The 27,232-nt window shown below is 42.8% G+C and overlaps 1 protein-coding gene across 13 annotated transcripts in view; it reads right to left on the bottom strand.

The window, feature by feature from the left end:
- Positions 1-27,232, bottom strand: part of DTNB (dystrobrevin beta) — a 194,092-nt gene that overhangs the window by 55,216 nt on the left and 111,644 nt on the right. For all 13 annotated transcript variants that reach the window (XM_084514052.1, XM_084514051.1, XM_084514048.1 and 10 more), the window contains 3 exons: positions 12,151-12,236; positions 10,338-10,451; positions 5,017-5,113 (listed from right to left, as the gene is read on the bottom strand). In XM_084514052.1, coding sequence (XP_084370178.1) covers positions 5,017-5,113; positions 10,338-10,451; positions 12,151-12,236 — 297 coding nt within the window. The remainder of the gene's footprint in view (positions 1-5,016; positions 5,114-10,337; positions 10,452-12,150; positions 12,237-27,232) is intronic.

The raw sequence follows: 27,232 nt of genomic DNA, 5'->3' as shown, positions 1-27,232 counted from the left end.
ATTGAAGGGGGGCACTGGTGACACCGCTGGCAGATAACTGGTCACTGTGCAGTTGGGGCAGATAAGAGGCCTCTCATGTGCAAGGGTCTGATTCGCTTCTGCCTAACTGGAGCTGCCGGGGGACATGAGAGCCATGGGCAGCACCATGGTGGCCACTGCAGGAGCCCTTCAGGCGCAAGGCCCTGGTCTTCACCTCAGCTGCACGTGGGCCTGCTCTCTGGTGTAATCTGCACGTTCATGCTGTTGTCACCTCTCATCACCCAGACTGGGATGGCCTTATCCAAGATGGTGCTTGCTAAGTCTGTATGGTGCTTGGAGGCCGCCTGGGCAGCGCTGTGGGTGCCATCCGAGGAACGCTGCCCAGCGCTAACAGACTGGCCCAGAGTCCAAAGGCTCAAAGGGTTTCAGAGAGCATTGGACAGTGCAGCCAAAACACCACTGATGACACTGTGAAGAGCTGAAGGACCTGAACTCCTCCAGGACAAACCACCCACAGGTGCCTACACCCCAGTACCTGCGGCCTCCGAAGTGCCACAGCATGGAGCACACCCCCTGAGGCCAACGTCAAGTACAAGGTTCAGAAGCAAACACTGTGCAAAGAGCAACCCGGGTGCGTGTTGCAGCAGTGTGGGCAGATGGCTGTGCTGGCTAACAAACATCAGAGTGGGACACAAATCGTGGGGGTTCGATTGCCCCCACACACAACCGAGCCAGCCGAGGGCCCCTCTGTGGCTCCGAGGCCGCCGTCACAGCACAGGTCAGCCCTCACAGCTGGAGGCCCTGCCCCAGCACCATGGGATGAGAACTTGCTTGGACCAAGCTTTAAACTGAATATTTTTTTCAGAATGTAGTGAAGTTATAAATGAAAATGAAGGAAAATGCAGAGATAAAAATATGTAACAAAGATGTAAAGGAAGTCTGTTAAAAATAGTGTTAGATAAATCACCAGAGTAGATTAGAGTGATAACTCCTCTTGCTTTGATCAGCATTCATCTTACCTAACATACCCATTGAAAACAAAGGCATCCAATATCAATTAATCATCTGGGCTCCTTCTATATTTAATGGAAAAAATAAACGAACCTCCAGAGAACAACTGTGTCCTTCCAAATGTATGCTTTCCTCTCTCTCCTGTTTACAGAGGGAGCTGAGATATCAGACTTTCACATCACCAAAGTTAGGTAAGATGAATCCAGCTCTAAATACTGAAATGACGGTGGCATTAAAAATGCAGAAAATATTGTATAAGAAAATGGAAAAAACATAAAAGCTTAACAGCTGATCTAAATTATAAATGAAAACTTTTAAGAGCACCAAATTAGAAGAGTAGCTAAAACTTGAACTAAAAATTCATGTCTGACAGGGCTAAAGCCGCCAGAAAGGAGTCTTTGAAATGAACACAAATATCAGAAACAAAACAAAGCCTCGAGGCAGTGTATATCGGGTCTTGATAGTGATGGTAAAATTCTTAATAGGGGAATAGGAATTAGTATTTCTTTTCTGTGTCTGAGTAATAGGAGGACGCTGTACTTTCCCCTTGTAGTTTCCGTCAGCAAAGAGTGAAACACTTTCCACCAATAATGGGAAAACGTGTTAAAAGAGTATCTACTAGAAATACTATTTTTAGATCAATAGGCCTGGGCAGCTTGCAGCCAAAACTCTTACAGTAATTGCATGAGGAGTTATCTGGTCCAGTTAAAGCAATTTTTAACAGATCCTAGAAGGGACCAAGGACTGGGTTGTGCTGTCTTGCACTGATATTCAAAAAGGGAGATAAGACAACACAATTAAGTATAAACATCTTGCCGTATCATTAATTGATTCAAAGTAACAGAAATGCTGATACAAGACTCAACTAATAAGTAATGTATGAAGCTTTATAGCTTCATGGAAAATAGGTCTTGCCAAATAAATCTGATTTTCTTATTTGAATGTATTACAAGTTTGGCTTCTACAGGAACTGCACAGATGTAATATATTTTCATATGAAGAAATTTAATTGTGACATTCTCGTTAACCAGTTAGCACTATACAAAACAAACAAAGCACATTTCATGGAGTAAGAACAGGATAACTGACAGAATTCAAAAAGCTGTCACTGGTGCAGAAAGGCACAAAAAAGAAAATAGCAATGAAGAATAATAAAACTACTCTTGTAACTCCCTGTATAGTGTTGCTTAGAGTCAGAGAAGAAATCAACACACAGTTTGCTTTTGCCCAATTTAAAAAATACTATTAAATATCAGCAGAAGGCAAATAAAATCATAAAAAAAAGACTGAAGTGCAGTATTATGAAAAACTCAGCAGAACTCTACCTGTCAAACTGCTTTAAAAAAGAAGATTGAGGAGTGCTGTCAGTGTGAGGAGTAAGTATCTGCACAGGGTGAAAAACAGGGACACTAAGAACTCCTTGATTTAATGGAGGAAGAACCACATGTACCAGAGCCCATGTGTGCAAACTGAAGCTAAATACATTAAAACTCAAAATAAGGTATACATTTTTAACTGTGCAAGCAAATTTGCATTGGCAGTGGATTTTCCATTTTTGATTTCATCAGTTCAGGAACAGATGTCTTTCTGGAAGATGCTTTCATCAAAGACAAGCTGGCAGGCTCCATATAGAGCTAATAAGGGGGAAATTCAAAGAACCACATTATGCAACATGTAAAACCAAATAATTGTAACAGTCACAGGCTTATAGGATAACTCAGGTTGGAAGGGACCTCAGGAGGTCTCTAGTCCAACCTCCTACTCAGGACAGTAATCTCAGACCAGGTTGCTCTGAGCTCTGTCCCCTTGGGCCTTGAAAACCTCCAAGGATGGCGATGGCACAGCCCCTCTGGGCACCTGCTGCATTGCTTCATCATTCTCCTGGGGAAGAAGTTCTTCCTTAGATCCACTCCTACTTGCCCTTAGTTTTTTAGCAATTTTGGAAACTGGGGAAGTTAATGAAAAGACAATAGATTCATAAATGAAAAGTCTAGTAAGAGACTGCTTCTAAACTAACCTTCTGTGTAATACCGCCTAGCAATGTCATTAAAATTTTCTGACAAGCTTGTAATTTCTGGTGGAAGTGGACTGCATGTTCAAAGTTAACAAATGGGTCCTAAAAACACGGGTTTATCAGATGGGGGTCAGTTATGGTTCCCTTCCCCCTCCTGCAATGCCCTTTCCTCCCTCCTCCATCTCCCCAGTTGCAATGCTGCCACTGGTGCCCACGTGCTCCCTTTGCTCTGCAGTATCCTGCCGTAGCCTCTGCTCTCCTCACCAGTGAGTTACTGATATCAGCATCTGCTGCTGCTCCACACAACGCCACGCTCCCTTGTCCAAGCAGCTGAGCAAGAGGCCGCACACACCATTCGGGCAGTCAGGAGTTGGGAACATGATGGCCAGGAGAGCACGGCTGTCAATTCACCCGTGGCTAGGGGGCAGATGAAATTTTGCAGGCTGCTTGTAGAGGTTCCAAGTAGTGCACCTCTCTTAGTCTGCCTGGCCTTCAAGGCTTTCAAGGTGGAAGAGCAGAAAGTCAGGCCGGATGACAGAACAGCCACTCAACCCAATGGAGATGACAGCATTCACACCAGGTAGTGTTTGGGAGGATTAATGTCTGAAGGCTCATGAATGCTTTGAAAACAGTAGGGGCTACAGAAAAACGTGCACCAGAGCTTGTCACCATCTTAAAGCAAAATATCTGTGCTGATTGTGTTTGCAAGATAACGGCTAAAATGCTAAGGCTGTGGTCATCTCAACCACAAAGAATCAAACCAGTTCTGATGCAACAACTTTTTGTACTTTTTGAAATTTGTAATTCAGTTTTGGATGCCCATCTTCAGAAACTCGCACTTGAACTCACAAGGGATTAGGGTCTGCAGAAGTCAAGCTGAATTTAGCAAATTATTATCTTCAATATTTTTAGAAGACGGATGTTAACTGTCTGAGCGGAAAAAAATTACGGTGTGCAGAACCACTGGCATAAAAAAATACCTCCCAAATATTAATTCTAGCCATGTGCTCGTCTGCACGGGGAAGCTAAAAAAAACAACAGCAACAAAAAAAAAACAACAGCTACCTCTAAAGAGTATTTGATCATAGCCTTGTATGCACATTCTTATTCCAGAATACAAGTGAATTGTATTATGTATTGAGTGTTTTGAAGAAAAGAGTGACTGAACTTCAGGTTTATATACTATGTGAATTAACTATCATTTTCAAGTGCAGACAAGCTCTACGTTTTTCTAGAACTATCAAGAGGTGCCTATAGCTAAACCATAAAACCCTGTGCTTTTCCTGTCACTGTAACTGCTGTGATCCCTCTCCCATTTCTTCCACTGTGTATTGTATCTTTGTTGCATCTTAGACCGAAAACTCTTTGAATAAGGACAATGTTTTCCCATTCATTTTATGGAATGAGGCTCTTGTCCAGTTTAAAGAATTGAAAGAAAAAATACACAGTAATATTTCAAACTTTGGTAATTAACTATGAGCTCAATCCTGGCAGTACGCTATGAAAAGAATAATGGACCCTCAACAGAAATCCAAACAATATCATGCAATACAGACCAGAACCAACACCATCATAACACAAATCATCTACAATCATTGAAGGTTACTGTAGTAGTGCTTGGTGAAACACTGCCATGCCACTGGGGAGTCATATTCTGTACTACAGCAACTATAGTTTCCTGTTTATTTTCCAGTTAAATTCAGAAGAACTGAATTGTTACCCAGAACAGCATGTAGATTATTACCGAATCTAATTCTTCTCCAAAACCTTCCTATTCTTACATGTTCTTGATATTTTAACGAAAAGAGCAGCATATGAACCTGAAATCTCATTAACCATCTGCACCAATATGCAGAGCCAGTAAGGAAATGACTTTTTGCAAATTCCTTGTATTCTATATGAAGTATTTATAATGGTAAAAACAGCAAAGCAGGAATCTCAGAACGGCAATAGTGAATTCCAGACCTGTGGGAGAGAAGGATGCACTGCATTTCTGACATGAAATGGCTTACTTTGAGCAGTTTCATCAGCCCTTCAAGCTGCACCATCAGTTCTCTTCTGCTTTCTTGGAGTGCAGACATCCTCTGTTCCAGTTCATCCTTTCTCTGCCTGTTCAGGTTATATGAAATAAAAATTCAGAAAATAAACTTTGGGTATTTCAAAACCACGTCAGGAAATTCAGATATATCTCTGCTTTTTGTCACTCCCCCCCTATTTCCAATTTATAAAAATATTGCAAAATACCGTACAATGACCATGAAACCTAAATACAAAAATCATGCTTTTCACTTAAAATCCAGAAATCTACAGTTAACATCTTGGTTGTAGGAAGCTTTTTTCAAAAGCACTGTATTTTGAGAAAAAAAGCCAGCTTCCTTTTAAGAACACTCTTAACGTCAGAGCCAGGCATCCTGCAGAGCTTTCAGACAAGTAAGAATGAACTATGGGAGGGAAGAGAGAAAAAAAAAAAAAAAAAAAAAAAAAGAGGAGAAAAGGCTGCAGATGTTTGGAAAGGAAAAGCACTGGGCTATCACCTATCTGGATGGAGACTCGGCAGAGCTATTTCTGTCCAGCAGAGTGACGTATGATCTTTGACACCTTTGTTCTATTCTACCAGAACCCATGTAACAAGAATAGGAGGCAATAAGTGCCTTTCCCTCTCCTTGGCATCAAAAAACCACTGCATTTCTACAGATGCCTATCTGCGGGAGATCTAAGGAAATATGACCGTATGGTTCGTTTTTATATTTAAAAAAAACACAGAGAAGTAACTAATACAAAGAGAAATTCAAAGACGAACTGTCAACACGTCAGAAGTTCAGTATCTTATATGATTTAAAAAATGCTGGACCCCACAAATCACAAACTTGGGAATAATAAATAACTGTAAGAAAAAGCAGATGAGAAAGGCTTATCTAGTCTTTGACAGTTATTTTTGTGGACATAATAATGTCTTCCTCCAAAGTTAAAGGCACCACATATTGAAGACTGAATTTTTAAATGCCTTAGATCTTATCTATACTCTTACATGATGTACAACGGATAAATCATTCTAGGAATTTTAATAACCAACAGGTTTTAGAAGCACCAATTGGACTTCAGAATCCAGAACTGAAACAGGCCTCTTAATCAGACGAATTGTATCTGTTGAGTATGGCTTGCTTTTATTGTAGTGACTGTGGATACGGCATACAGCAAGCATTCACCCCAACCAGGAAACTGTTAAGGCTACATTACAGAATTAACCAGTTTCTATACAGATTCTTCAAAGAACAGAACATTATGAGCACTATAGTATGATTAGCTATTCATGGTATCTTTAAACTCTTTTTGTATTTTGATTAATGTGGTTATTAAATGCCCCCCCCCCAAATATATATAGATAAAAAACCACCGAGGCACTGAAGAGATGATTATATACGCATGGTCACCTGGAATCACAGAACCACAGAATCATTTAGGTTGGAAGAGACCTCCAAGATCACCCAGTCCAACCTCTGACCTAACACTAACCAGTCCTCCACTAAACCATATCACTGAGCTCTACATCTAAACGTCTTTTAAAGACCCCCAGGGATGGTGACTCCACCACTTCCCTGGGCAGCCCATCCCAATGCCTAACAACCCTCTCAGTAAAGAAGTTCTTCTTAATATCCAGCCTAAACCTCCCCTGGTGCAACTTTAGCCCATTCTATCTTGTTCTGTCACCAGGCATGTGGGAGAATAGACCAAGCCTTGCCTTGCTATAGGCTCCTACGTTAAAAAAGCATGATAAACATAGCTCTATACGTTTATATTGTCCCTTTTCTGTAGATCAGTTCAAATCCTGTAGCTTTTTATTCTATAGTTATTTAATAGAACATTCTGGTAAACAATTACAAATAATGTAAAAATCAACATATTGAATATGTGCAGCTCTCCAAATGTAATTGTTAATTAAGAATCAACATCATTGTGTGTATCAGATTTTGGCTGATGTTCTTTTTTTTCTTTTTTTTTCATTTCAGGGAAGAAAAATAGAGGAACTGCTTGTCAATGACAAAAGGTGTTAAATGTTATAGGATAAAAATGACAGGTCAGTCTCTAGAGACAGAAACGGAGAGATGCAGTTTGAGTCATATGCCTGGAACAAACTGATCCATGGCACCTGTGTATAAATGAGCATCCTGAGCACATGCAAGCAGAAGAAACTAAGAACAACAGGACAGAAATGTGTAAGATGACAGATGCAGCCTTACTTCATCCAAGGTTACCTTTGCCAACAATGTGGTAGAGCTGACTCATCCTTATGGGCTGTGTTGTCTGCAAATTTTTAAACCTGTGACAAGCTGATTTTCCACGGATTAACTTTTTCTTGCCTTCATACATGCAATTGAGATGATTTGGTAATGTGTGCTTAAATGTTATTGAAAGCAAGGTCATCAGGCACCGCTCACACAGGCTTGGGGAAGGGCTCCTGGGTGGCCGTGACTTGGTGAGTACGTTGCCATCCCAGCTAACCTAATTGTGAACTTCCAGTGTGATGCTATGCAGTCAAGAAAATTAATGTGTGCTTTGAATTTATTAATGAGAGTGATGTGTGGTGCTAAGAAAGCTAAAATTAGTTCTATCTATAGCACCAATGACTACTTAGGAGACACTGCAGCCAGCCCTGCAGCTTATATATAGAAGAGATGCAGAGGACTTGAGAGGAACTTGACAGCAAGCTGGAGATCTGGCAAACCTGCTGTATGGAGAGACTGAAGAAGTTCACAGAATCACAGAATCCTAGAATGAGGTTGAAAGAGACCTCTGGTTCCAAGCAGTAGACCTCCTCTGAGGTCTCCCCTCAGTCTTCTCTTTTCCAGGATAAACAGGCCCAGCTCTCTCAGCCTGTCCTTGTGTGACAGGTGCTCCAGGCCCCTCTGCATCTTCATAGCCCTCCTCAAACTTGCTCCAGTAGTTCTATGTCCCTTCAGTACTGGGGAGCCCAGAACTGGGCACAACACTCCAGGTAAGGCCTCAGCAGGCCTGAGCAGAGGGGCAGGATCACCTCCCTTGACCTGCTGGCAACGCTCTTCCGAATGTACCCCAGGTTAATGTGGCCTTCTTGGCCACAAGGGCACATTGCTGACCACGGTCAGCCTGCTGTCCACCAGGACCCCCAGGTCCCTCTCTGCAGAGCTGCTCTCCAGCAGGTCATTCCTAGTCTGTACTGGTGCTTGGGGTTATTCCTCCCTAGGTGCAGGGCCCTGCACTTGCCCTTGTTGAGCTTCATGAGGTTCCTCTCAGCCCATCCCTCCAGCCTGTCGAGGTCATTCAAGTCATTGACGCAGGAAGAGAGGAAGAAGGGAAGGAGTCAAAATCTCTAAGAACTTGCATTCAGACAGGAATTTTGAAAAAGATCGCTTTGGCTCAGCAGACAAAAGCACAGAGAAAGGCAAGGTTTGGAAAATGGCACTAGGCATACAAAGGTTAGAAATAACATGCACAATCCTAGCCCACTGAGCACAGACAAAGCACAGAAGCTAACTGAGGAGCACACTAACAGTATGAGGGGATGTGGTATTCTCTCCATCTCTAAAACAAAAGCTCAAATGTCTGTCTGAAATGGGTGGATGCCCTTAGTCCAAGAGAATTTAGGGAGAAATTTCCTAGCCTGGGTGATATAGAAGGACACATTGGAAATCATGATAATTCTTGACTGTTTGTACATGCTTGTGGTGGTTTTACCTTGCTAGGCAGCTGAACTCCACCACAACTGCTGTCTCACTCCCCTCCAAGTACAGTGCTGTAACTGAACTTTTTTTACATTAGTGAATCTCCTGAGGGAGAGACTATGACAGGGACTCTGTGTCAGGGGTGTGGTGATGGGACAAGAGGGAACGGGGTTTAGCTTTAAACAAAAAGAGGGCAGGTTTAGATTAGATATAAGGAGGAAATTCTTTACTCTAACCACTAAGGGCAGTGAGGTCCTGGTGCAGGCTGCCCCAGGAGCTGGGGGTGCCCCATCTCTGGCAGTGCCCAAGGCCAGGCTGGATGGGGTTGGGGGCAACCTGGGCTGGTAGGAAGTGTCCCTGCTGTGGCAGGGGTTGGAACTGGATGATCTTTAAGGTCCCTTTGAACCCAAACCATTCTGTGATTCTACGAAAGACATCAAGAAACTGGAAACTCTTACTGCTCTTGAGATTATTGCCTCACTTCAAAAAACATGTGCTTTATCTGTGGTCTGAATGTGCCTTGTTTCCAATTTAAGCTCTTGGTGCCTATTACATCTTTTTCTGTTGGATCAAACAGCATATCAAGTTGCCTCGCAATATCCTTTTTTCCAGCTCTTGCATAACATTTGTTGATATCTTCTGCTTCCTCCCCAGTTTTTAAACATTTAAAGAATACATACATAGCTATGTAAAGCACATAGCTAGAAAATCTCTGCACTGTTATCATTAGATAAAAGAATGAAAATACCAGTGAGATATGAAATGTACCATAATGTAGCACATTCTGTATGAAAAAATAATGACAGAATTTGAAAGCTTTAAGTTTCACCGTATGGGACAGAATTGTACTCTGCAGACACCACCTTCAGTTGCAGCAGCTCCGTTACAATAACACTGCACTTTATGGAAAACCTTTAAGCATTAATGGGAAGCACAACAACTTTGCTATTTCCTAAGTGGACAGAAAAAAAGTTTACCCCAGCAAATAAAATACAATGTAGTTTTCAAAGAGCTGTTGCTGCCAAGAGCTCAAATTTTAAAATGTACTTTAGATTACAAACACCACTTTTGAAGGTTAAGCTATGAAATTAACTAGCAATGGAAGATGAAATAAAATACAGCCAGAGAATACACTTGTGACTATCCAAACTCTGAAACATTTTATTCTATAAATACTGACAATTTCTCCATTACTTAAAAATGTTAACTTGAAGAGGCTTTTAAGATCTTTCTCCAGCTGTGGCTGCGTGTCTTAATATTTGTAGGTATGAATTTTCATAGTTTCAGTGATTAATCAAATAACTAACACTTATCTTCAACTCCACCCTTTTGTACAATACATAAAAAGCAGTTAAACTATTTTTCTTCTCTGCAAACAGTTTTCTGAACTATACAAAGAATTCATTTTCAGAGACTTTTATTTACATCTAAATCCACTTATAAAAGAACAAATTCTAATATGCTGTCAGTCGTCAGAATTCAGCAGTTCAAAGTAAAACATTAGGGTTATTGAAGATACGCTGCTGTTATGCCATCCAGGATAACATTTAGCATTGTCTGTGCTACAGAGCAGACCACATGGGCTGATCAGCCACGGTACCAAATGCAGACAAGCTTTTAGATATTTCTTTTACCGTAGAAGCCTGAGTTCAGCCAGTAAAGTTGGGTTCTGCTGGGCTTTCTCGGGTGTGGGCTGCGAGGCTTGTTCATGCTCCAGTCTCAGACGCTGAATTTCTTGGAGTATCTCTCTATATCAGCGATAGGAAAGATTAAAGAGGAATAGGGTCAGCCTTTACACTGCTCTTAAAATACTGTTATAACCCTTCAAGCACTCTTTCTGTCAGTCTCCGGTCTAAGTACTCAGATTTATTCACATATGACTGGCACAGACTCAAATCCAAGACAGGTAAGTTAGTGCAGTCCTATGAATTGCTGTAATACACACAGAACGCTTATTACTTAAGTAGTAAGACGCATGAAATTGCTCGCGTGCCATATGCTGGCAAGGTCTCTTCAAAACCTTTTGTGTGCAGTGGGCTAATGGACTGCTCTAAGAGGAAGAAGCTCCATTTTCAGCACCACCCGCTCTTGCACATATTCCATCGGAAGGGCTCTGAAGCAGAGGCACCGGCAGCAGGGCTGGAGCTGGTTGGCCTCCCACTCAGCCTCGCGAGGCTCCTGGCAGGCAGCAGGAGTAAGCCAAGCACCAGCTCCTGGCCATATCAGCTCACAGGAACAGAGACAAGCTGCCCTGAGGCCTCACAAAGGGAAGGCAAGCAGCTAGCAGCCGCAGCGCCGCACGTGCTCCCAGCTGCTGTGGGTAGGAGATGCATCCCTTGCGGCTCAGGACTCATTTATTAACAGAGAAATAAAATCTTTCTGATCTGAGAGTGAAGATTACAATCTCTAAATCTCTCCCCCTTGCTCTTTCTTTAAGCTGCTCTCCTTATGAAGTTTCATAACAGCACTGATTTAGATCTCCCTTATCTGTGATCTTAATGAATAATTTCAAATACCTGCAGGCTCTCTTGGTAGCGTACTAAAACTATGACACTCACACGGTACAAGGATCAAGGTACACAAACTCTCCAGGAACTGGGACTCCTCCAAATGAACCTTACTAAATCTATTTACCTGGTCTGCTGAGGCTGCCTTGGCAATTCTCAAGGCCCAAGGGCCATGCAAGCCCACGCACCCAGCACAGGGAGACCCGGGTGTAGCTGTGAGGCCAGCACAGCACCAGGACCCCGAGGTGACCTGCTGGCTGGCTGGGCAATACAGAGTGTTGCTTTTGCAACTGCTCAACAGCTTGCTTTTCAGAACAGCACCCCCTTACTTTCTTTTAGGCAGAGGGACATGAACTTGGTGTGTGGGTGGTGAAGAAGCAGGTAAGTGCAAATGCAGTATTACAACAGAAACAGTTATCTCTTAACAGCCCCTCTGGAACAAGAGGAGGAAATCAGCTCCTACAGTCCATCTCCTATTTTTTTTCAGGCCTCCTAATTTCCTCAGACTCTTTTGTCTTCCAGCAAAAGGAAAAAAATCCTCCTTTTTCCCAACTTATATTTATCCACCCCAGCCTTTCAACCTGCCTGCTCTCCTACATAGCTGATTTATTTTCCTGCTGCCACCTGAATGGCTTACCCAGCTGTGATGTTTGCTGGGTTTAAGGGCAGCAATGCTGATACTTGGTATTGGTTAAGATGATTTCAAGAAGATCAGTTAAAAAGATCAACCTGCTCCCTGAGGAATAAATAATAGCACTGCAGCTGCATCAGCATGGTGCTAATTGGTTAATGAGGGAGCTACACCCTTCAACAAAAGATCTAGGAAAACAATCTGGTTAATATAATACAAACAGTTAAAAACAACAAAGCATAGGATTAAAGGCTTTTCTCTCCTCAAATGTTGCTCCTTAAACAATACTGATCAAAGCTTGTTTTTTACCTGTTTTTGTTTTCCAGCTCTGCTATCAGCTGTCTTTGTTGTTTATTGGCATCAAAGTTGAAACCCAGGTCTGTTGGTGGGCGAGGCTGGTGGATGGAGAACAGAGAAAAATTAAACACAGTATTCATTACCTGTTAACCACATATGACACTGTTTGGATCCAGTCCCATGTTTCCTGACTGCCACAGTACAATATTAACAGCCCAGATTGCAAAGCTATTAAAAAAGCTGTGCTGAGCTGGACTGCTGGGGCACATCTGATCACGGTGTCTCAGAAATACTGCTTTAGGACTCATGAAATCATAGGACTCTGGCTACGGGTACCTCTGCCTACGCTATGAATCATCTGTTAACACCATCAGTCTGAGGAATTTTATTTGCCATTTTTTAAAAGACCTTCAGAAAAAAATACAGCATACCTACCTGTTCTTAAAGCACAGACAGGCTTCCCTGGGAAGAGACGCAGTTACACCTTCTATCACAAAGTCTTTTAGTGAAACATTGACCTTCCATTATGTCAGTGAGTGAAGAAAAGTTAAAATAACTTACAGCTAGGGTCAGGATACCTATACCATTGTCGAACATCAGAACACACTGCTGACGGCGTGACTAACTCCTGTTCTCCATTTTTTTCTTATAATACATTGGCACAATGTAGTGTCATTAATGCTTAGAAATAGTTTGACAGAAATATCTTTACAGCAAGGTCTTCAAACAGCTTCTGCAGCAAGCTGATACCAATTTCTCGTGCTTCCTCTAGGTCCAGTTTCTCCCCTTCTTCCAATTCATCAACTCGGCAGTGACGCTGGGGTTAAATGAAGTCTTTCAGTGCTGTTAGCTTTTGTGGATTCAACGATAACTAAATAGGAATCAAGGTTCACTGCCTCTGTGTTTGGCACACTTTTCACCAGCAGCCATCACCTGAGAAAAGCACTGTGCAATTAAACAAGGATTTGTACTTTGTGGGAGAACCTGTTAGCAGCTGGGCTGCGGGATGAAGAAGCTGGTTACAAGGACCAAGAATGGTTGGTCCTGGTTGTCCTGGTTCAGTGCATTTCTCTAGTGGAATCCTAAGATGCTGCTTAGGAGGTACCATGCAACTCAAAACCATCCTGGCCATTAGACACAAGAAGTTCTCCTTGGGAGAACTTGGAGCTGGGGAGACATCTTTTGCTGAGGACAAGTCTCCATGGCTGAGGAACAAGGCAGAACATAGGGTCTGCTTCTGGCACCGGGGCATTACCGCCTCTGATTTCCTTACTCTGGCTGTCTTTGGCTCCAGCATAGATAGGGTTCACTCATTTTGGCAGTGCAGATGACTAAGGCCATAGTGCTGTACTTCTTACCACATTTTTGGGAAATGGGGTGTCAGTATCCCCAGAAGTGTGCTACTGGAGGAGATGCTGCGAGTGCTGCCAACCCACCCAACACTGGGTGTGCGCTGGGACAGGAGCGGGGAGAAGGACCTCGCAGTTCAACTCTGAGCTCGTCACGTTGATGACATTACCACAAGGATGCCTTGGATGTGGCCGAACAGTCCAGAAGTGGGTAAAGGGCACCTGGCAGTCACCGCGCCGCTGGTGCCAGAAGGATGAAGGCGCCGCGCAGCAGCTGTGCCGATCGGCAGATCTCCGGGGCTTTGTCAAGAGCCCTGAGTTTCGGCGCTCTGTTTTTGCCTTTTCATTCTCATTTGATCTCAAGATTTCAGAGATTTTTACCACAGCGTTTTCAGAAAGACCTCAGGTTGGGTTCCTGGTTTGAGAAAACACTTTCACAACCACTTCCGGAAAGTATTTGGTAAAAAATACAGCAGATGGATGAAGGGCTCGGCATCCACCGCTGCTTCCACAAGGTGGGCAGTGGCAGCCCCAGGACAGAGGGGGCACACACCACTACGCTTTGGGCTGTTTCAGCGTGCATACCTGGACACAACCACGACCAGACTTTGGCTGAAGCATGGAGAGCTCTCTCCTTGGGCGACACGACACCCACGTGGTGGGGAGGTCTGTGTGTGGTAAGTGAGCCTTGCTCGAGTGACACGACTGCAAGCTGGTCTTCTGCACTTTCCTGAGCGATCTGATGGCTAATTCGGGAGTTTCCTAATGACGTGGAAATTGTCAGTGTGAAAGCTGCTGGGTAAGGCAGGGCCCGGGCAAGAAGAACCAAAACAGCTTGAGAGTTAAAACAAACAGCGTGAGAAAATAAACCATGACCACCAGAGAAAGCTCAGTGCAGAAGCACCGTCCCCTTGGTGGCAGGGTCAGAAAGGGCCCTCTCCATCAGCAGCTGGGGGCACAGGGTGCACGCTGCTCCCAGACCGGGCCGGGGGGCCAAGGAGCCAGAACAGGGCCGCGATGTTCAGGCGGTGCTGGGGCCTCCAGTGTCGGCAGCAGCACTGCCACCACGCTGTCCTTTCTGAGGTGACCTCTCTGTGAGACCTCTGTCCTGTGCTGATGCCACCTGCTATAACCGGCTGGTTCCCCCAAAATGGTGAGTCACAGCGCTGATATCCTGTGGTGTCCCCGTGTCCCGCTGCAGGCAGCTAGGAGGACAAGCGCAGGCAACGTGCTTCACCTGCAGCCTCCTCTGGGGCTCCTGGGGCTCCTTCTGAGGCACGGAAACCTTTGTTCTGCCACGAAGCAGCACTGTGCCTATGAAAACAGCCTCGTCCTTCATCCCTTTCTTCAGAAACGCCGTCCAAAGCCTGAAATCACCCTCATGACCTGAAGTTCTCAAGCCCTCAGGAGCAAAGACAAGACTGCAGAGGAACCTGAGCCTATATTTGATGTCACTGTCCCATTTCACCTGCATGGTCTCCGAGAGGAGGCGCATCCCACATGCTGCTCACTCAAATGTCACAAGCCGAGAGGTCATTTGGAAACACCCCTGCTCAAAGCAGTCAAGTAGAGCGTGGTACTCAGGACATCATAGAATGACAGAATCACAGAATGTGATTCTTCATAGTAAAGAATTTCTTCCTTACACCTAATCTAAACCTACCCTAATTAGTTTAAAGCCATTCCCCCTTGTTCCATCACCCCACTCCCTGACAGAGTCCCTCCTCAGCTCTCCTGCAGCCCCCTTTAGGTACTGACAGGCTGCTGTGAGGTCTCCCCGGAGCCTTCTCTTCTCCAGGCTGAACAACCCCAACTCCCTCAGCCTGTCTGCAGGAGAGGTGCTCCAGCCCCTTGATCATCTCTGTGGCCTCCTCTGGACTCCTTCTGTGTCCTTGTGCTGGGGACCCCAGAGCTGAACGCAGTAAGTGTACATCATCCAGCTGCGTGTGAATACCTCCATGGAAAGAGACTGCACAATCTATAGGGGTGACCTGTTCCAGTGTTTTAGCACCCTTGCCATTTGGAACCGTTTTCTCCTGTTTAAATGAAATCAATCTCATGTCCATTGCCCTTCAGAGGGCACCACTGAAAAAAGTCTGGCTCTGTCAGCTGACTTGCCACCATCATGCAGAAATAGATAATATGACTCATACGAGTCTTCTCAAGGCTAAAGAAACCCAGAAAAAAATCTGGCTGCCAATTGTTCACCAACATCTAAACCTCCCAAGTCTTCGAATGGCATCTGATGCTCAGCCTGAACATTTGCAAAGGGGATTCCTGTTCTGGTGACTTAAAAAGCACCAGGCAGAGGCACTGGAATTTGATCACCCACATTAGCAGATATTTAGTATGGCCCCTAACATATTTTTAGCCCAGCCTAACTATCTCTCTGAGAAATTCTCAGCATGGTTTGGGATTTACCTTAAGCTGAGAACCATCTGCAACAGGTGGTTTGTAGCAGCTGCACTGTTCGGGTGGGTGAGAGAGTTCAGTATTACAGATGCGGGCACTAGAAGTGTGATAAGTATGCTATACACAAAGCCTAAGTGTCTATTGTACGCTCAGGAGTGCTCCGATCTTGAGAAATCACACTTATCTCTCACCTAATCTGTGCTACATCGTGAACTCAGGAGAAGAGTCTACATTCTTGCATACCCAGAAAGTAAGAGTATCAGAGTGCCACGGACAGCACTGAGCCTGTTAGAAAAAACAACAGAGACATAGGTCTAATTGCTAGTACGCTTGTCCAGAAAATGTCTGACAATTCTAAATATATCTGACCTTGACTGGGTAATAAGACACAGCTCCGGTGCCAGCCTCCCTAATGAACAGGCATCCTGGGAGGCCGCACGCTCCATCCTTCCTGCCAGCAGGAGTGCAAGGTGCAGCCTCGCGCCTGAGAGCACCCCTGGGATTTCTATTTGTGCTCTCTGGGTTAGGCTTTATATAAAACAACAACAACAACAAAAAAACAAACACGATGGTCTAATATTAAAAAACTTTAACTGTCCAGGACATGTAATTTACAAGCTTGGGATAAAAACTCTGCTTACAAAACTGATTGCAGACAACTTAGATGTTTCAAGTAGCTGGGGTGTGAAGAAATTCATCAGGGCACTTAGTTTTTGGTACTTTCATAAACCTAAAGCAGCCTCAGAGCTTTTGTGTTCACCTCCAAAAGCACTAAGTTTCTGAAGGCGATGCTCTGGAGGCCAGAACAGGGTATCCATAAAGCTCACATCTGCAAACAATGTAAGAAGGAACTAACAACTACAGACCACTTGGCTTAACCTTAGTTCCTGGAAAGAAAACACAAAATAGAACTGCAAGGAACTACTTAGAAGATAGGCTAAGTAACAGTCTACAAGGAGTTTTAAGAAGAAATCACGTTAAAGCAAACTACGTGCCTTCCATTGTAAAAATATAATCCTACATATAGGAGAAAAACTATTAACAATACACTTTCACTTCAGCCCTGCTTCTGACACCCCCTTATGGGTTTTACAGCTTTTCTCTTAGATCTGGTAACATTAAATATTTTCATTAATATCATGGAAGATGTTATAAAGTATTTGCTTCACATCTGCAGACTGTATCACACTGTGACAAGCTCATAGGACTTTAGAGGACACAAAATATAAAATTATGTGAGAAATTCTAGAAATTGAAGAAATAGGTTGCATTCTATCAAGACAAGTGCAAACTCTCATATTTACTTTTAACCTGTCAATTGTGTAAACACCTGCATAAAGGCATCAGCTCTGCAAAAAAGAATCTGCAAATGAGGGTGGTTTGCAAACCAAATGTGGTCAGTAACATTGTGCTTTTGCAGAGTCCTGGAATTGGTTGTTTGAAACAAGGGGTGCTGTGTGCTATCAAGTGTGACTTACCCCTGTTCTCTAACCCAGGTGAACTACTGTTCCCAGCCTGAGTGTAACTCAAAAAAAGCTAAGAGTCAACTGGAGAGACAGGGTGAACAAGGAGAATGACCAGAGGTCTATAAATAATGACAATGAGGAAAGTCTGAAAGACTGAAGAGAGTAAAAGAAGGAGAGGAGACAACATAAGAACTTTTAAATATACAATGCTTATTGCAAAGAGGGAAGTGATATATTATTCTTCATGTCCCCTGAGGTAGGAGCATGCTTAGTGGGCTCAAACCAAGCAAGGAATAATTACGTTAAGATTCAGGAAAATCTTTTTATCGGTAGATGAATTTACAGATTGGAACAAATTGCCTCAATGGACTCCATCTGGAGTGGACTCCATCCACTATTTGTTTTTTTTTGTTTGTTTTTTTTTAAATGACTTGGCTGAGCATCTGCCGAGAAGGCTCATGCAAAGCTGAACTGGCCCACAGTGGGCACTGCCTGCAGCCAGCCCCCCGAGCAGCCACCGAGCCGAAGGGCTCCGGTTCTCATCAATGCGAGTGCTGACAGCATGTGAAGCATCTACATCTATGGCATCCAACTATTACTTGCATAGAGATAAGGGGTACGATCGGATTTTAAAAAGCCACGTTCAGCTTTAATTTTCATACTTCAGAGCAAGGCCGTTTGTTTTGCCATTTCCACCCACTACAGATTCCTCACAGGTCACTGTTCTCTTAGAAAGGGTGTAAGAAAAATACTTCCTTTAATCAATAAACAAAGCTAGGTAGCTTTGTTCTCTCTATTAAAATCCAGTTTGGAAACGCATCACCTGCTGGTTCCAGAGCTGCAACTTTTTTCTGAGTATTTTTTCCTGCAGGATTGTAAACAGGAATGTCTCAGAACATTTTTCCCTATACATATGATAAATAATAATCCTATCTTAAAAAGTAAAGTCATCTTTCTTCTAAGATACCCTCAGAATGTCCTATAACTCATATTTCTATCAAATCTAAAGATATTAGAGTTCTCTATTTTCAGTCTTGTGCACTAGATCATAGAATGGTTTGGGTTGGAAGGGACCTTAAAGATCATCTAATTCCAACCCGCTGTCATAGGCAGGGACACCTCCCACTAGACCTGGTTGTTCAAAGATAGATAAATTACAGTTGTTTGAATAAACAACTTCCACTCTCTGCTGCTTTGATTCAAGTCATTTTTAACTTTCTCTTTAAAGCCAGAAAATCTGACTCCCAGGCACCTTTCTGCTCCTACCACCTCTCCAGCCCTTTGATTAGGTTTTCTCTTTCAGTCTTCCTTTTTTCTCTGTTATCATTCTGGTTACTGGTCTCCTTTCAGACTGATTTATAAACCGCTAAAGACCTGAGAGGAAAACCACATTATTTCACAGAAACTAATAAAATATATGACCATCACATTGGCAGTAACAAAGATTGGCTGCTTTTAACCACAAACTATTTATTTATTTATTTATTTATTTATTTATTTATTTATTTATTTATTTATTTATTCAGTTCTTTCTATGATGGGAAGAAGTCTTTGTGTTTAGGTTGCAATTTTGGGTGCCTTTTCTAGTAGCTCAAGAATGGCATTTATTTCATTTATTTCCTCTAGCTGCCTAGAGCCTGGTGGTCCTAAAGCAGACAAACTTTGCAGTACCTGTGCAATATCTGACATTCTACCCACAAACACACCTGAGATCCAAACACACAGCATGCTGGGCACCTGTGTTCACTTTCTTGCACAGATGAGAAGTCAATTAAGTAACTGAGAACCTCCTATCAGTCACTTTGTTCAAAATCAGTAGTCTCAATCTTTCCTTGAGTCATTGCTGATCTATAATCCCCCGGATTGTTTTACAACCTACCCAGGAGATGCCACTATTTTCTCTGTGACAACCAAGTAGCTCCCTGCAGCCCATAAGGAAAAATGCAGCATCGCAACGAAAGAATTTACCAGGGACATGGAGACCTGACAATGTTTGTCACTACTTTTCTCAAGCCTAGATGACTGCAGATTGCTTTGCAGAGTGAGGAGCTTAATGAGCCTTTGCAGCTATCTCTGGAACTCACTGCTCTTCTGAAAAGCGGATTTCATGGGCGAGGGAAGTATTACTCAGGGTAGAATGATTCTGGAAAGTGGCTGAGGTGCTGGTGGACGCTGTGTGGGACCTGTTTCTGGCCTAAGGGTTTCTAATTAAGTTCATATATCAGCAGTGCATTACATCTTGTGCTTGCAAATATTTCAAATGCATGTTCTGAATACTATTTTTAGGAGATAATATTACGTATGATAATAGAAAGTATGAGATCATTCAAATGTGCAAATACCAACCTGGGTTTCATGCTGGACAGCCTGTATTTCCTAAATGAATGAATTCCTCCAGAACACAGGGAAGGAAACCTGCCTATAGTCACTGCTCTCATTGCTGCCCAGCATTTTACTATCAACAAATTCTTACTGTCACAGCTTTCAGTAGTGTCTTGGGTACATGGTACATGATTGCAATGGCAAATGCTATTCTTGTAAATCTAGAATGTATTTATTAGAACATTTGCATGTTACTAATAACTACCTAGATGAAAGGTACCTGTCCTCTCTGTGAAATCATATGTGGTTCTTAAATCCTCTGCACTGAAAAATAAAAATAAACACTAAAAACAAGCAATCCAAAACATTCACTTACTAGTCAGCATTCTTACATTTGCACTCCATCTCGCTGGGCAGGTATGAATGACTTGTGTCTTCCAAGATTTATTGCTGCAATTCCTCTCTTTAAACAGCCTAGCAGTTTCAGCTCCCTACCTGCCCAGCAGCACTGAGCAGCAGGGACACATCCCCTTTCTACGCTCAATGCCATTGCACCAATGTGAGATATAAGGCCTTCAAAGTTACTACAACAAACCCCCAAACCCTATTTTTAACATTTGCATGAGAAAATGAACAGTTTAGATATTTTGTCCTCTGCAGCTTTCCTTCTTTGTGAGAAGTAAATATCTCAGAAAGAGAATAATCCTTACTGTTTTGGCATGGAAGCAATGTGGAGATCTTTTCTTGGCCCTCTTGGACACAGCCCACAGTTTTCTAACATGGGTTCCTGAAGCCCTAATACAGCATAACCAAACCCTAAAATGTTATAGATCTGTGCAGAAGCAATCTACAAAGTTTATTCAGAGTAAAAGCATTCTGACGTATGGAAGAGTGTGAAAACAAAAAAAGACTTTTTGATACAGTGACTTGTAACACAGGTCTCCAGTTCTACATCATACAGCAGCAAGACTAAAGCCACAGCTTTCTGAGCTGGAGACTAACATTTTATAAGGTAAAATGTTAAAAAAAAAAAGAAAAAAAAAGAAAAAAAAATAAGTTTCATAGCTAAGCCAACTCTCCAACATGGCTGATCACCATCATTTTCTGCTTTCCTGGTGCTCAGCATGAACACTGAATTCTTAAAAGTTCTGAGGATCATCAAAATGGCAAGCCCCATCCTCTCCCAGCAGTAAAATTCATAAGATTGTAAATTCTACTTAAAATCCTTAATATCACATAGGAACAGTACAACCATCTAGCACTGTACTTAAGTTTTCCTATGAATAGGGAACTAAATGTGAGAGAGTGCCGTGCTGGACTTTCAAGCTGGACTGGTATTTGCCACAAGGAGCCTTCAGACCTCAGCTACAGAACACTTTTTTGGGTGAAAGCAGAGGATTTAATGAGACTTTTAAATCAAGCCACCAAAAGCCAGTTTGGCAAGCAGCTGCACTCCTCCATCACCTGGATTTGGAAGAAACTTCCAAAAACCTCTAAAGCTTGCTTCCTGTGGGCATTGTCTTCCCAGTTCCTTGGTGCAAGGACTACACCGTGTCACGGAAAGACTGCACCAGTATTTTATCTGCCCATCGTTGTAGTGTCACAGTGTTCTTTATGATCAAGACAGAAATAGAAACAAATAACAAAATGGTTCATATAACTACTGTACCCAGAAGAAAAGAAGATCCAAGAATGAGGCTGTGGATTTATCCTGGAAAGATGTACAACAGAAAATCTGATTTACTTGTTCTTTCTTTCTTTAAAAAACATGTATGAAATATTGCCTAATGCCTAAAAGAAGAAAAATTAGATGAAGAGAATATTACAAATATTATTTAGGTTGTAGGTACAGTAGATTTAATGAGATGAGATGAGATGATGATAGGCTTTTAGTATTGCTTGATGCTGAGGGAAGAAGAGCAACCACATACTGTTTGCAAAAAAGAGCAATATGCGCAAGAACCTAATTATCGTAACTCATCCACATAACTCAACCTAATTACCCACTCATCCATAATTGAGTATTTTCTCATATTTATTAGGTGCTCATGCTTTTCTTAGCAAGGCTGCACAGGTCAGCAGAGCCCTGCCAGGAGCACGGTGTCCCTGCGTCCCCCTGCTCCTGTTGAGTTTCACGGGGTGCCGCTGGCTGCGGCGGGGCTCTCGCCATCAGGCAGTGGGAAGCAGCAGGCACTTTGGTTCATAGTCCAGACACCGACCTCTGCTTGTAGGAATCAGCCCGCCCAGGTACATCAGCAGAACCCCAGGAGGACCTTGGAGTGTGCTAACAGAGAAAGGGGGAACAAGAGCTGAGACAGAGCAAGTGGCGCGAGGTGGGAGAGGAGACAAAGGAGACATTGGCTTGGCGAGAGGGAGGCAGTGTAGGACATCAGTAACAGAGGGCCTTGGGTTGCCTTGTGAAGTTTTAGCTATATTCAAGTAATATGGCAACACTGAGGTAGGACCTGATATGTATGTAGAAGGAATTTTAGAAGAGAGAGTAGGTGAGCGGGCTGGGGACACTGCAGGTCATTTCAATCCCCCGCCTTTATCAAAAAGATAGTGCTCAACAAGAAATACCAAACTTTTTCTTACCTCAGACTGACCACCTGAGCAGATCAGCAGAGGGAGACAAACAGTTCTGCTCTTAGAAGCAGTGATTTAAATGAAGTTTGGCATTTTTTCTCTTATTTTTTTCACTTTATTCATCTAGTCACCTTCTGCTTTTCTCTTTTGCTTTCCATCTAATTGGTCTAGTGTAGCCAGCCAACACTTATTTTAATCCACAGCACTCTGCTGTGACCAAACTGGCAAGCCAAGCATAGCCCTGAGCAAGTTAAATTCAATAAAAAGGATTCTGTCCTCTGAAGACTGTTTTGAAGAGAACAGGAGTAACCCAGTCAAAGGTTCTTCTGAGTGAACGCAGACTAAACTGCTGTCTACCAGTGTATAATTGCACTGGTTGCATGCCATAAGCCTCTGCTGCACCACTAAGTAAATTACATGTATCGAGTGACAGATGATGCATTCTCCTTTCTTCTCCTCTCTTCCCATTCATTTTTCTTCTTTAAGAAGAAACAGACTTGGACTTTAAGAATTAACTCTGAGATCCGGCTCAAAATTCTTTTGGCCCAGTAAGACTTCAAGCAAAGGCTTTTCCCCTAAAAATGTTAATAGAATGTATTTGTATTCATATTACAAGTGACATTTATTACAGTAACGAGCCTGCAGAAGGCAGTTTTAACATTTTATCTAATTTGAGAAAATGCAGAAACTGATGGACTGAGTCAGATCCATCACCACAAAGTCCACTGTACAATTTCCAGCAGTGATCATTGTCAGCCACTTCAAAGAAAAGAATAAACAACTTTGCATTAGGCTGTTGTATGAACAGCTTCTGCATCTGGAATTCTCTTAATTTCTAGCAGTTAGAGCATGTTAAAAGAAAAAAAAAAAAAGCATATTAAGTCAGAGAAATAGGGCTGGAGAGGACATCAAGAAATAATTTTGTTCACATCAGCATGTCTCCAATATTCCCAACAGACACTGGTCTATCTTGGTTTTAAAGTCTCCAAATACTCCATAGCTCTTTTATGGCAGTTCGTTCCCATCCTCTACTTTTATTAAGGTCTATATTAATAGAAAAATATAGGTGAGAAGGGACCTCTGGAGGTTTCCAGTCCTTGTACTGCTCAGAGTAGGGCCAATTCACAGCAGGTTGCTCGAGACCTCTTCCAGCTGAGCTCTGACTATCTCCAAGGACAAAGATTCCACTTCCTCTCCGGACACCCTTTTCCAGTATTTGGCCATCATCATGGTGAAATGTTTTTCTTAATACATAGTTGGAATTTCCTTCTAGTAATCACTGCCTGTTGCTCCTCATCCTTTCGCTGTGCACTTCCGCTATGTCTGGCTCATCAGCTATCAGCAAACAGCCGTAAGATCCCCCTTTGCTTTCTTTTCTCCATGCTGAACATTCACAGTGCTCAGCACCTCCTCCTACATCTTGTAGGACAGCCACTAAGCATCTTACTGGCCTCTGGGTGTGCTCCACTATGTCCATGTCTCAAACTGTGTAGCACAGCACCAGACACAGTAGATATGATGGGGCCTCATCAGTGCTGAATGGAGGGGAAAAATCATTCTTGTCCAGAGACTCTTACCCTCCTGGCTGCACTCTTACCAATAAAGTCCGGCATGTGCTTGACTACTGTGCTGCAAGGGCACACTCCTGGCTCCTTTTGCCCACCAGTGCTTCCAGGTCCTCTTCTGCAAAGCCGCTTCCAGCCCGTGGATGCTCAGCCTGCAGCACTGCAGGGGGTTACCCTGTCCCGGGTGCAGGACTGGCACGTAGCTCTGTTGGACTGCATGAAGGTGTTCAGAAAACGTGGGACGTGGTTTAGTTGTAGACCTGGCAGTGCTAGGTTAGCGGTTGGACTTGGTGATGTTAGAGGTCTTTTCCAACCTAAATGGCTCTGAGATTTTATGGTTGACAGCTCATTCCTCCAGACTGTCAAGGACTCTTGAGCTAGTACCAAACAATGACGTCCTGACATCTGTGTTACCTGTTTTAGTAGTTGCTGTGCTATTTCAAAGCCACCTGACTACTCTGCTGTACTTACCTGCCACAAAGAGCATGTTACACGTGTTACAACACGTTTACCTTCAGCAGTAAAGACTGGTGCAAACCACTCATTGGGCATCTTTGCTTTGTTCTTATCACTCCTGACTGATCTTCAACATCTTGGTCTTCAGAGAGCCCTACTGATTCCCTCCTGATTATCCTACTTTTGATGGTATTGAAAATCTTTTTACTATAGACTGCAGCATCCTTTGAGAAGTGCTCTTTATATTCTCTCCGTCTCTGAATTTCCTGTTAACATTTAACCAGACATGTTTATGGGCTTTCTTGTGCTTTTCATTCAGTCAAGCTCTCCATTTCTTGAATGCCATCCTTTCCTAAGGACACCCTCCTTAGCTTTCTTATTGACCCATAAAGCAGTTTTTTGTATGGTTTGTTTTCTTTTTGAATTTTGACGCAAAGCTTTCCTGGGCTTCTAATACAGCATTTTTAACAGTCTCCAGGCAGCTTATAGGCTTTCTGTTTGGTTTTTTTTTTGACTGATCCTTTTAGGATTTTTTCTAATTGTTTCATTTTGACGTAACTCCCTTTCTTGAAACTGAATATCTGCATATTGGATTTATTTGGCAAGCTCTCTCCTGCTGTTAAATCTGTGTGAGTGATGGTTACTAGTACAGATCAGCCAGCACAGCTAACCCCACATGAACTTATGCTGGTGCACCATGCAGGACTACATTCAGGAGAGGTTCTTTTTGTGGACTGTAAAACTACTGTTCAAGGAAACATCCTTTATTGCACTCAAACGAGTTTTTGCATCCCCCTCTGAAAAGACATTGACTTTGTCTCTATGTGGGTAGCTGAAATCTCCCACTGCTTCTTACCTGTCCCAAATGTTGCAGCTTGTCTTTTCTCACTTAACATTTCTTGATCACTACCATCATCTAATCAGGGGGCGGTATTTCTACTCTGTTATTAAAAATTTGGAATTTCAACTGACAAGGATTCTGCAGTTCTCTTTTTCTGTGATATTTTTATATTGCTACCCTGTGTATTTCCTTTACGTTCAATATCATTCCCTTGCCTGCATGTCCTGCTGGCCTGTAAAGCTGGCCACCATCTACTCAATGATTATCTTTCTTTTACTGGCTCTCTGAGATGGCTGTTGTATAGGGGATGTCATTTGATCTTCCACATTTCAATTCCATATGGGTAGAAAAAACGATTCCTTTTTTTTGCTTTTGAATTTCCCAGCCTCTGAATCGCTCCTCTCTTTGTTTGCTATTATAAGAAGAGTATTTAAAAAAAAAGGAGCGTGGCTGGAAAATCTCAGATATTCCACATTGCACAGGCAATGAACCCTCCCAAGCGAGCCCTGCAGCTGTGGCATGCAGTCCCAGGAGTGCAGGTTGTTCCTCCCCGAGCTGTGATGGCCAGCTTGGACACCAGTTACACAGGGGCGGGCTGAGGAAGGGTGATCTCCTGCTGGCAAGTAATAATTAGAAGCTGCCACGAAGCAGAGCATTTGGAAGAGTGCCTAAAACTCTGATTCCTTCAGAATATGAAAAGTATGTCTATTTTGGCTGCTATTTTTTGACTGTGAATAAACACTGGGTCTAGTAAATAACCTTAGGTTCTGTGCTGTTGAGCTTTGGACACGACGGAAGCACACCACTGTTACTCTCAGGTCCTTCTTTCTTCCCTACACTTCTGCCCCTGATGCCTCCCTGCAGGGTAAATTACTTGGACAAGAAGAGAGCAGTGCTTTGTCAAAGGACTTTGTAAAGTCTTAATAAGCTCTAAATGCTGCTTCCTTTACATCCAAAACAGTTGCTTCATTTTTTACCTCCTTCAGAACTACAAACAATTTGAGGTGATTTACAGCTTTTTAAATGATTAGGATCTTTCAGAACCCGTATTATGACACATTAGTTATTGTTACTGGAAAAAGTCAAGTCATGAGTAAGAATTCTTCCACCATCTGCCAGACAGAAACTGATTCAGCACTTACTATCTCAATAGTTTTACGTGAAGACTACGTAAAATCCTCTTTTTTCATCTAAAACGGAAAATTTACACTGTCTTGCTTTATTATTCAACATGAACATAGTTTTAGTGAACTGAATGACTTCAGAAATGCAAATATACTACTTGATTGAGATACTGTGAATTGATAGTTAAAAACATTCTAAAAGTGCAATTCTTTTCTAATTAAAGAGAAATATCTGGTCCCATCCGCACCATGGAGTCAGATCACTGGCTGATCACACGCTGAAGAAAATTATGGGATGGCATGAGCTGACCTTGCTGGAAAGGACTTGAAAGTATTTTTACAGGAAGATGTAATGAAAAGATGAATGAAGACACTGATGTTAAAATACTGCTCTCGTGACACTAATGGGTGGCAGGAAACATAAATTCTGCCACAGCGGTGAGGCGGTTAAGAGAGGTCATTCCTGCTGCCAGAGGCTGTTGAAGGCGAAGCCTGTATGTGACATGCTATCCGGATAATAGCAGGTTTTGCCACAGCGACTGCCTAGAGCAGCAGCGAGGGAGCCTTTAGTACATTTTGCTTGTAGCTGGCAGAGCAGCCAGGTGCTGGAGCACGTGTTAAGCAGCACACGGTGTGGCGATGTGAAAGGGCAGCTGTAAGCTGAGGGATCTCCACTGCTGCTCCATCCACCTGGAGGAACGACCCTGTTGTCACTGCTCTGCTTCTGTGAGGATAAAGCAACACAAAGGCAGATGCCTCCCCTTCCATTTAGACTATTCTACTGAATTTCAGTAAACCCTTAATTGCCGTGATGGTCTGTGGCAAGTTTCTGTTAAAGCAGTATTTATTTTTACCAATTTAAAGCTGGTTGGGTGTTTCACAGAATTTCTAGGTTGGAAGAGACCTCAAGATCATCGAGTCCAACCTCTGACCTAACGCTAACAATCCCCACTAAACCATATCCCTAAGCTAA

This window comes from Aythya ferina (genome assembly GCF_964211825.1).
Source record: "Aythya ferina genome assembly, chromosome: 3".
Classification (NCBI taxonomy): Eukaryota; Metazoa; Chordata; class Aves; order Anseriformes; family Anatidae; genus Aythya; species Aythya ferina.
The sequence above is the reverse complement of the archived record's forward strand: the minus strand, read 5'-3'. Positions and strand labels throughout refer to the sequence as shown.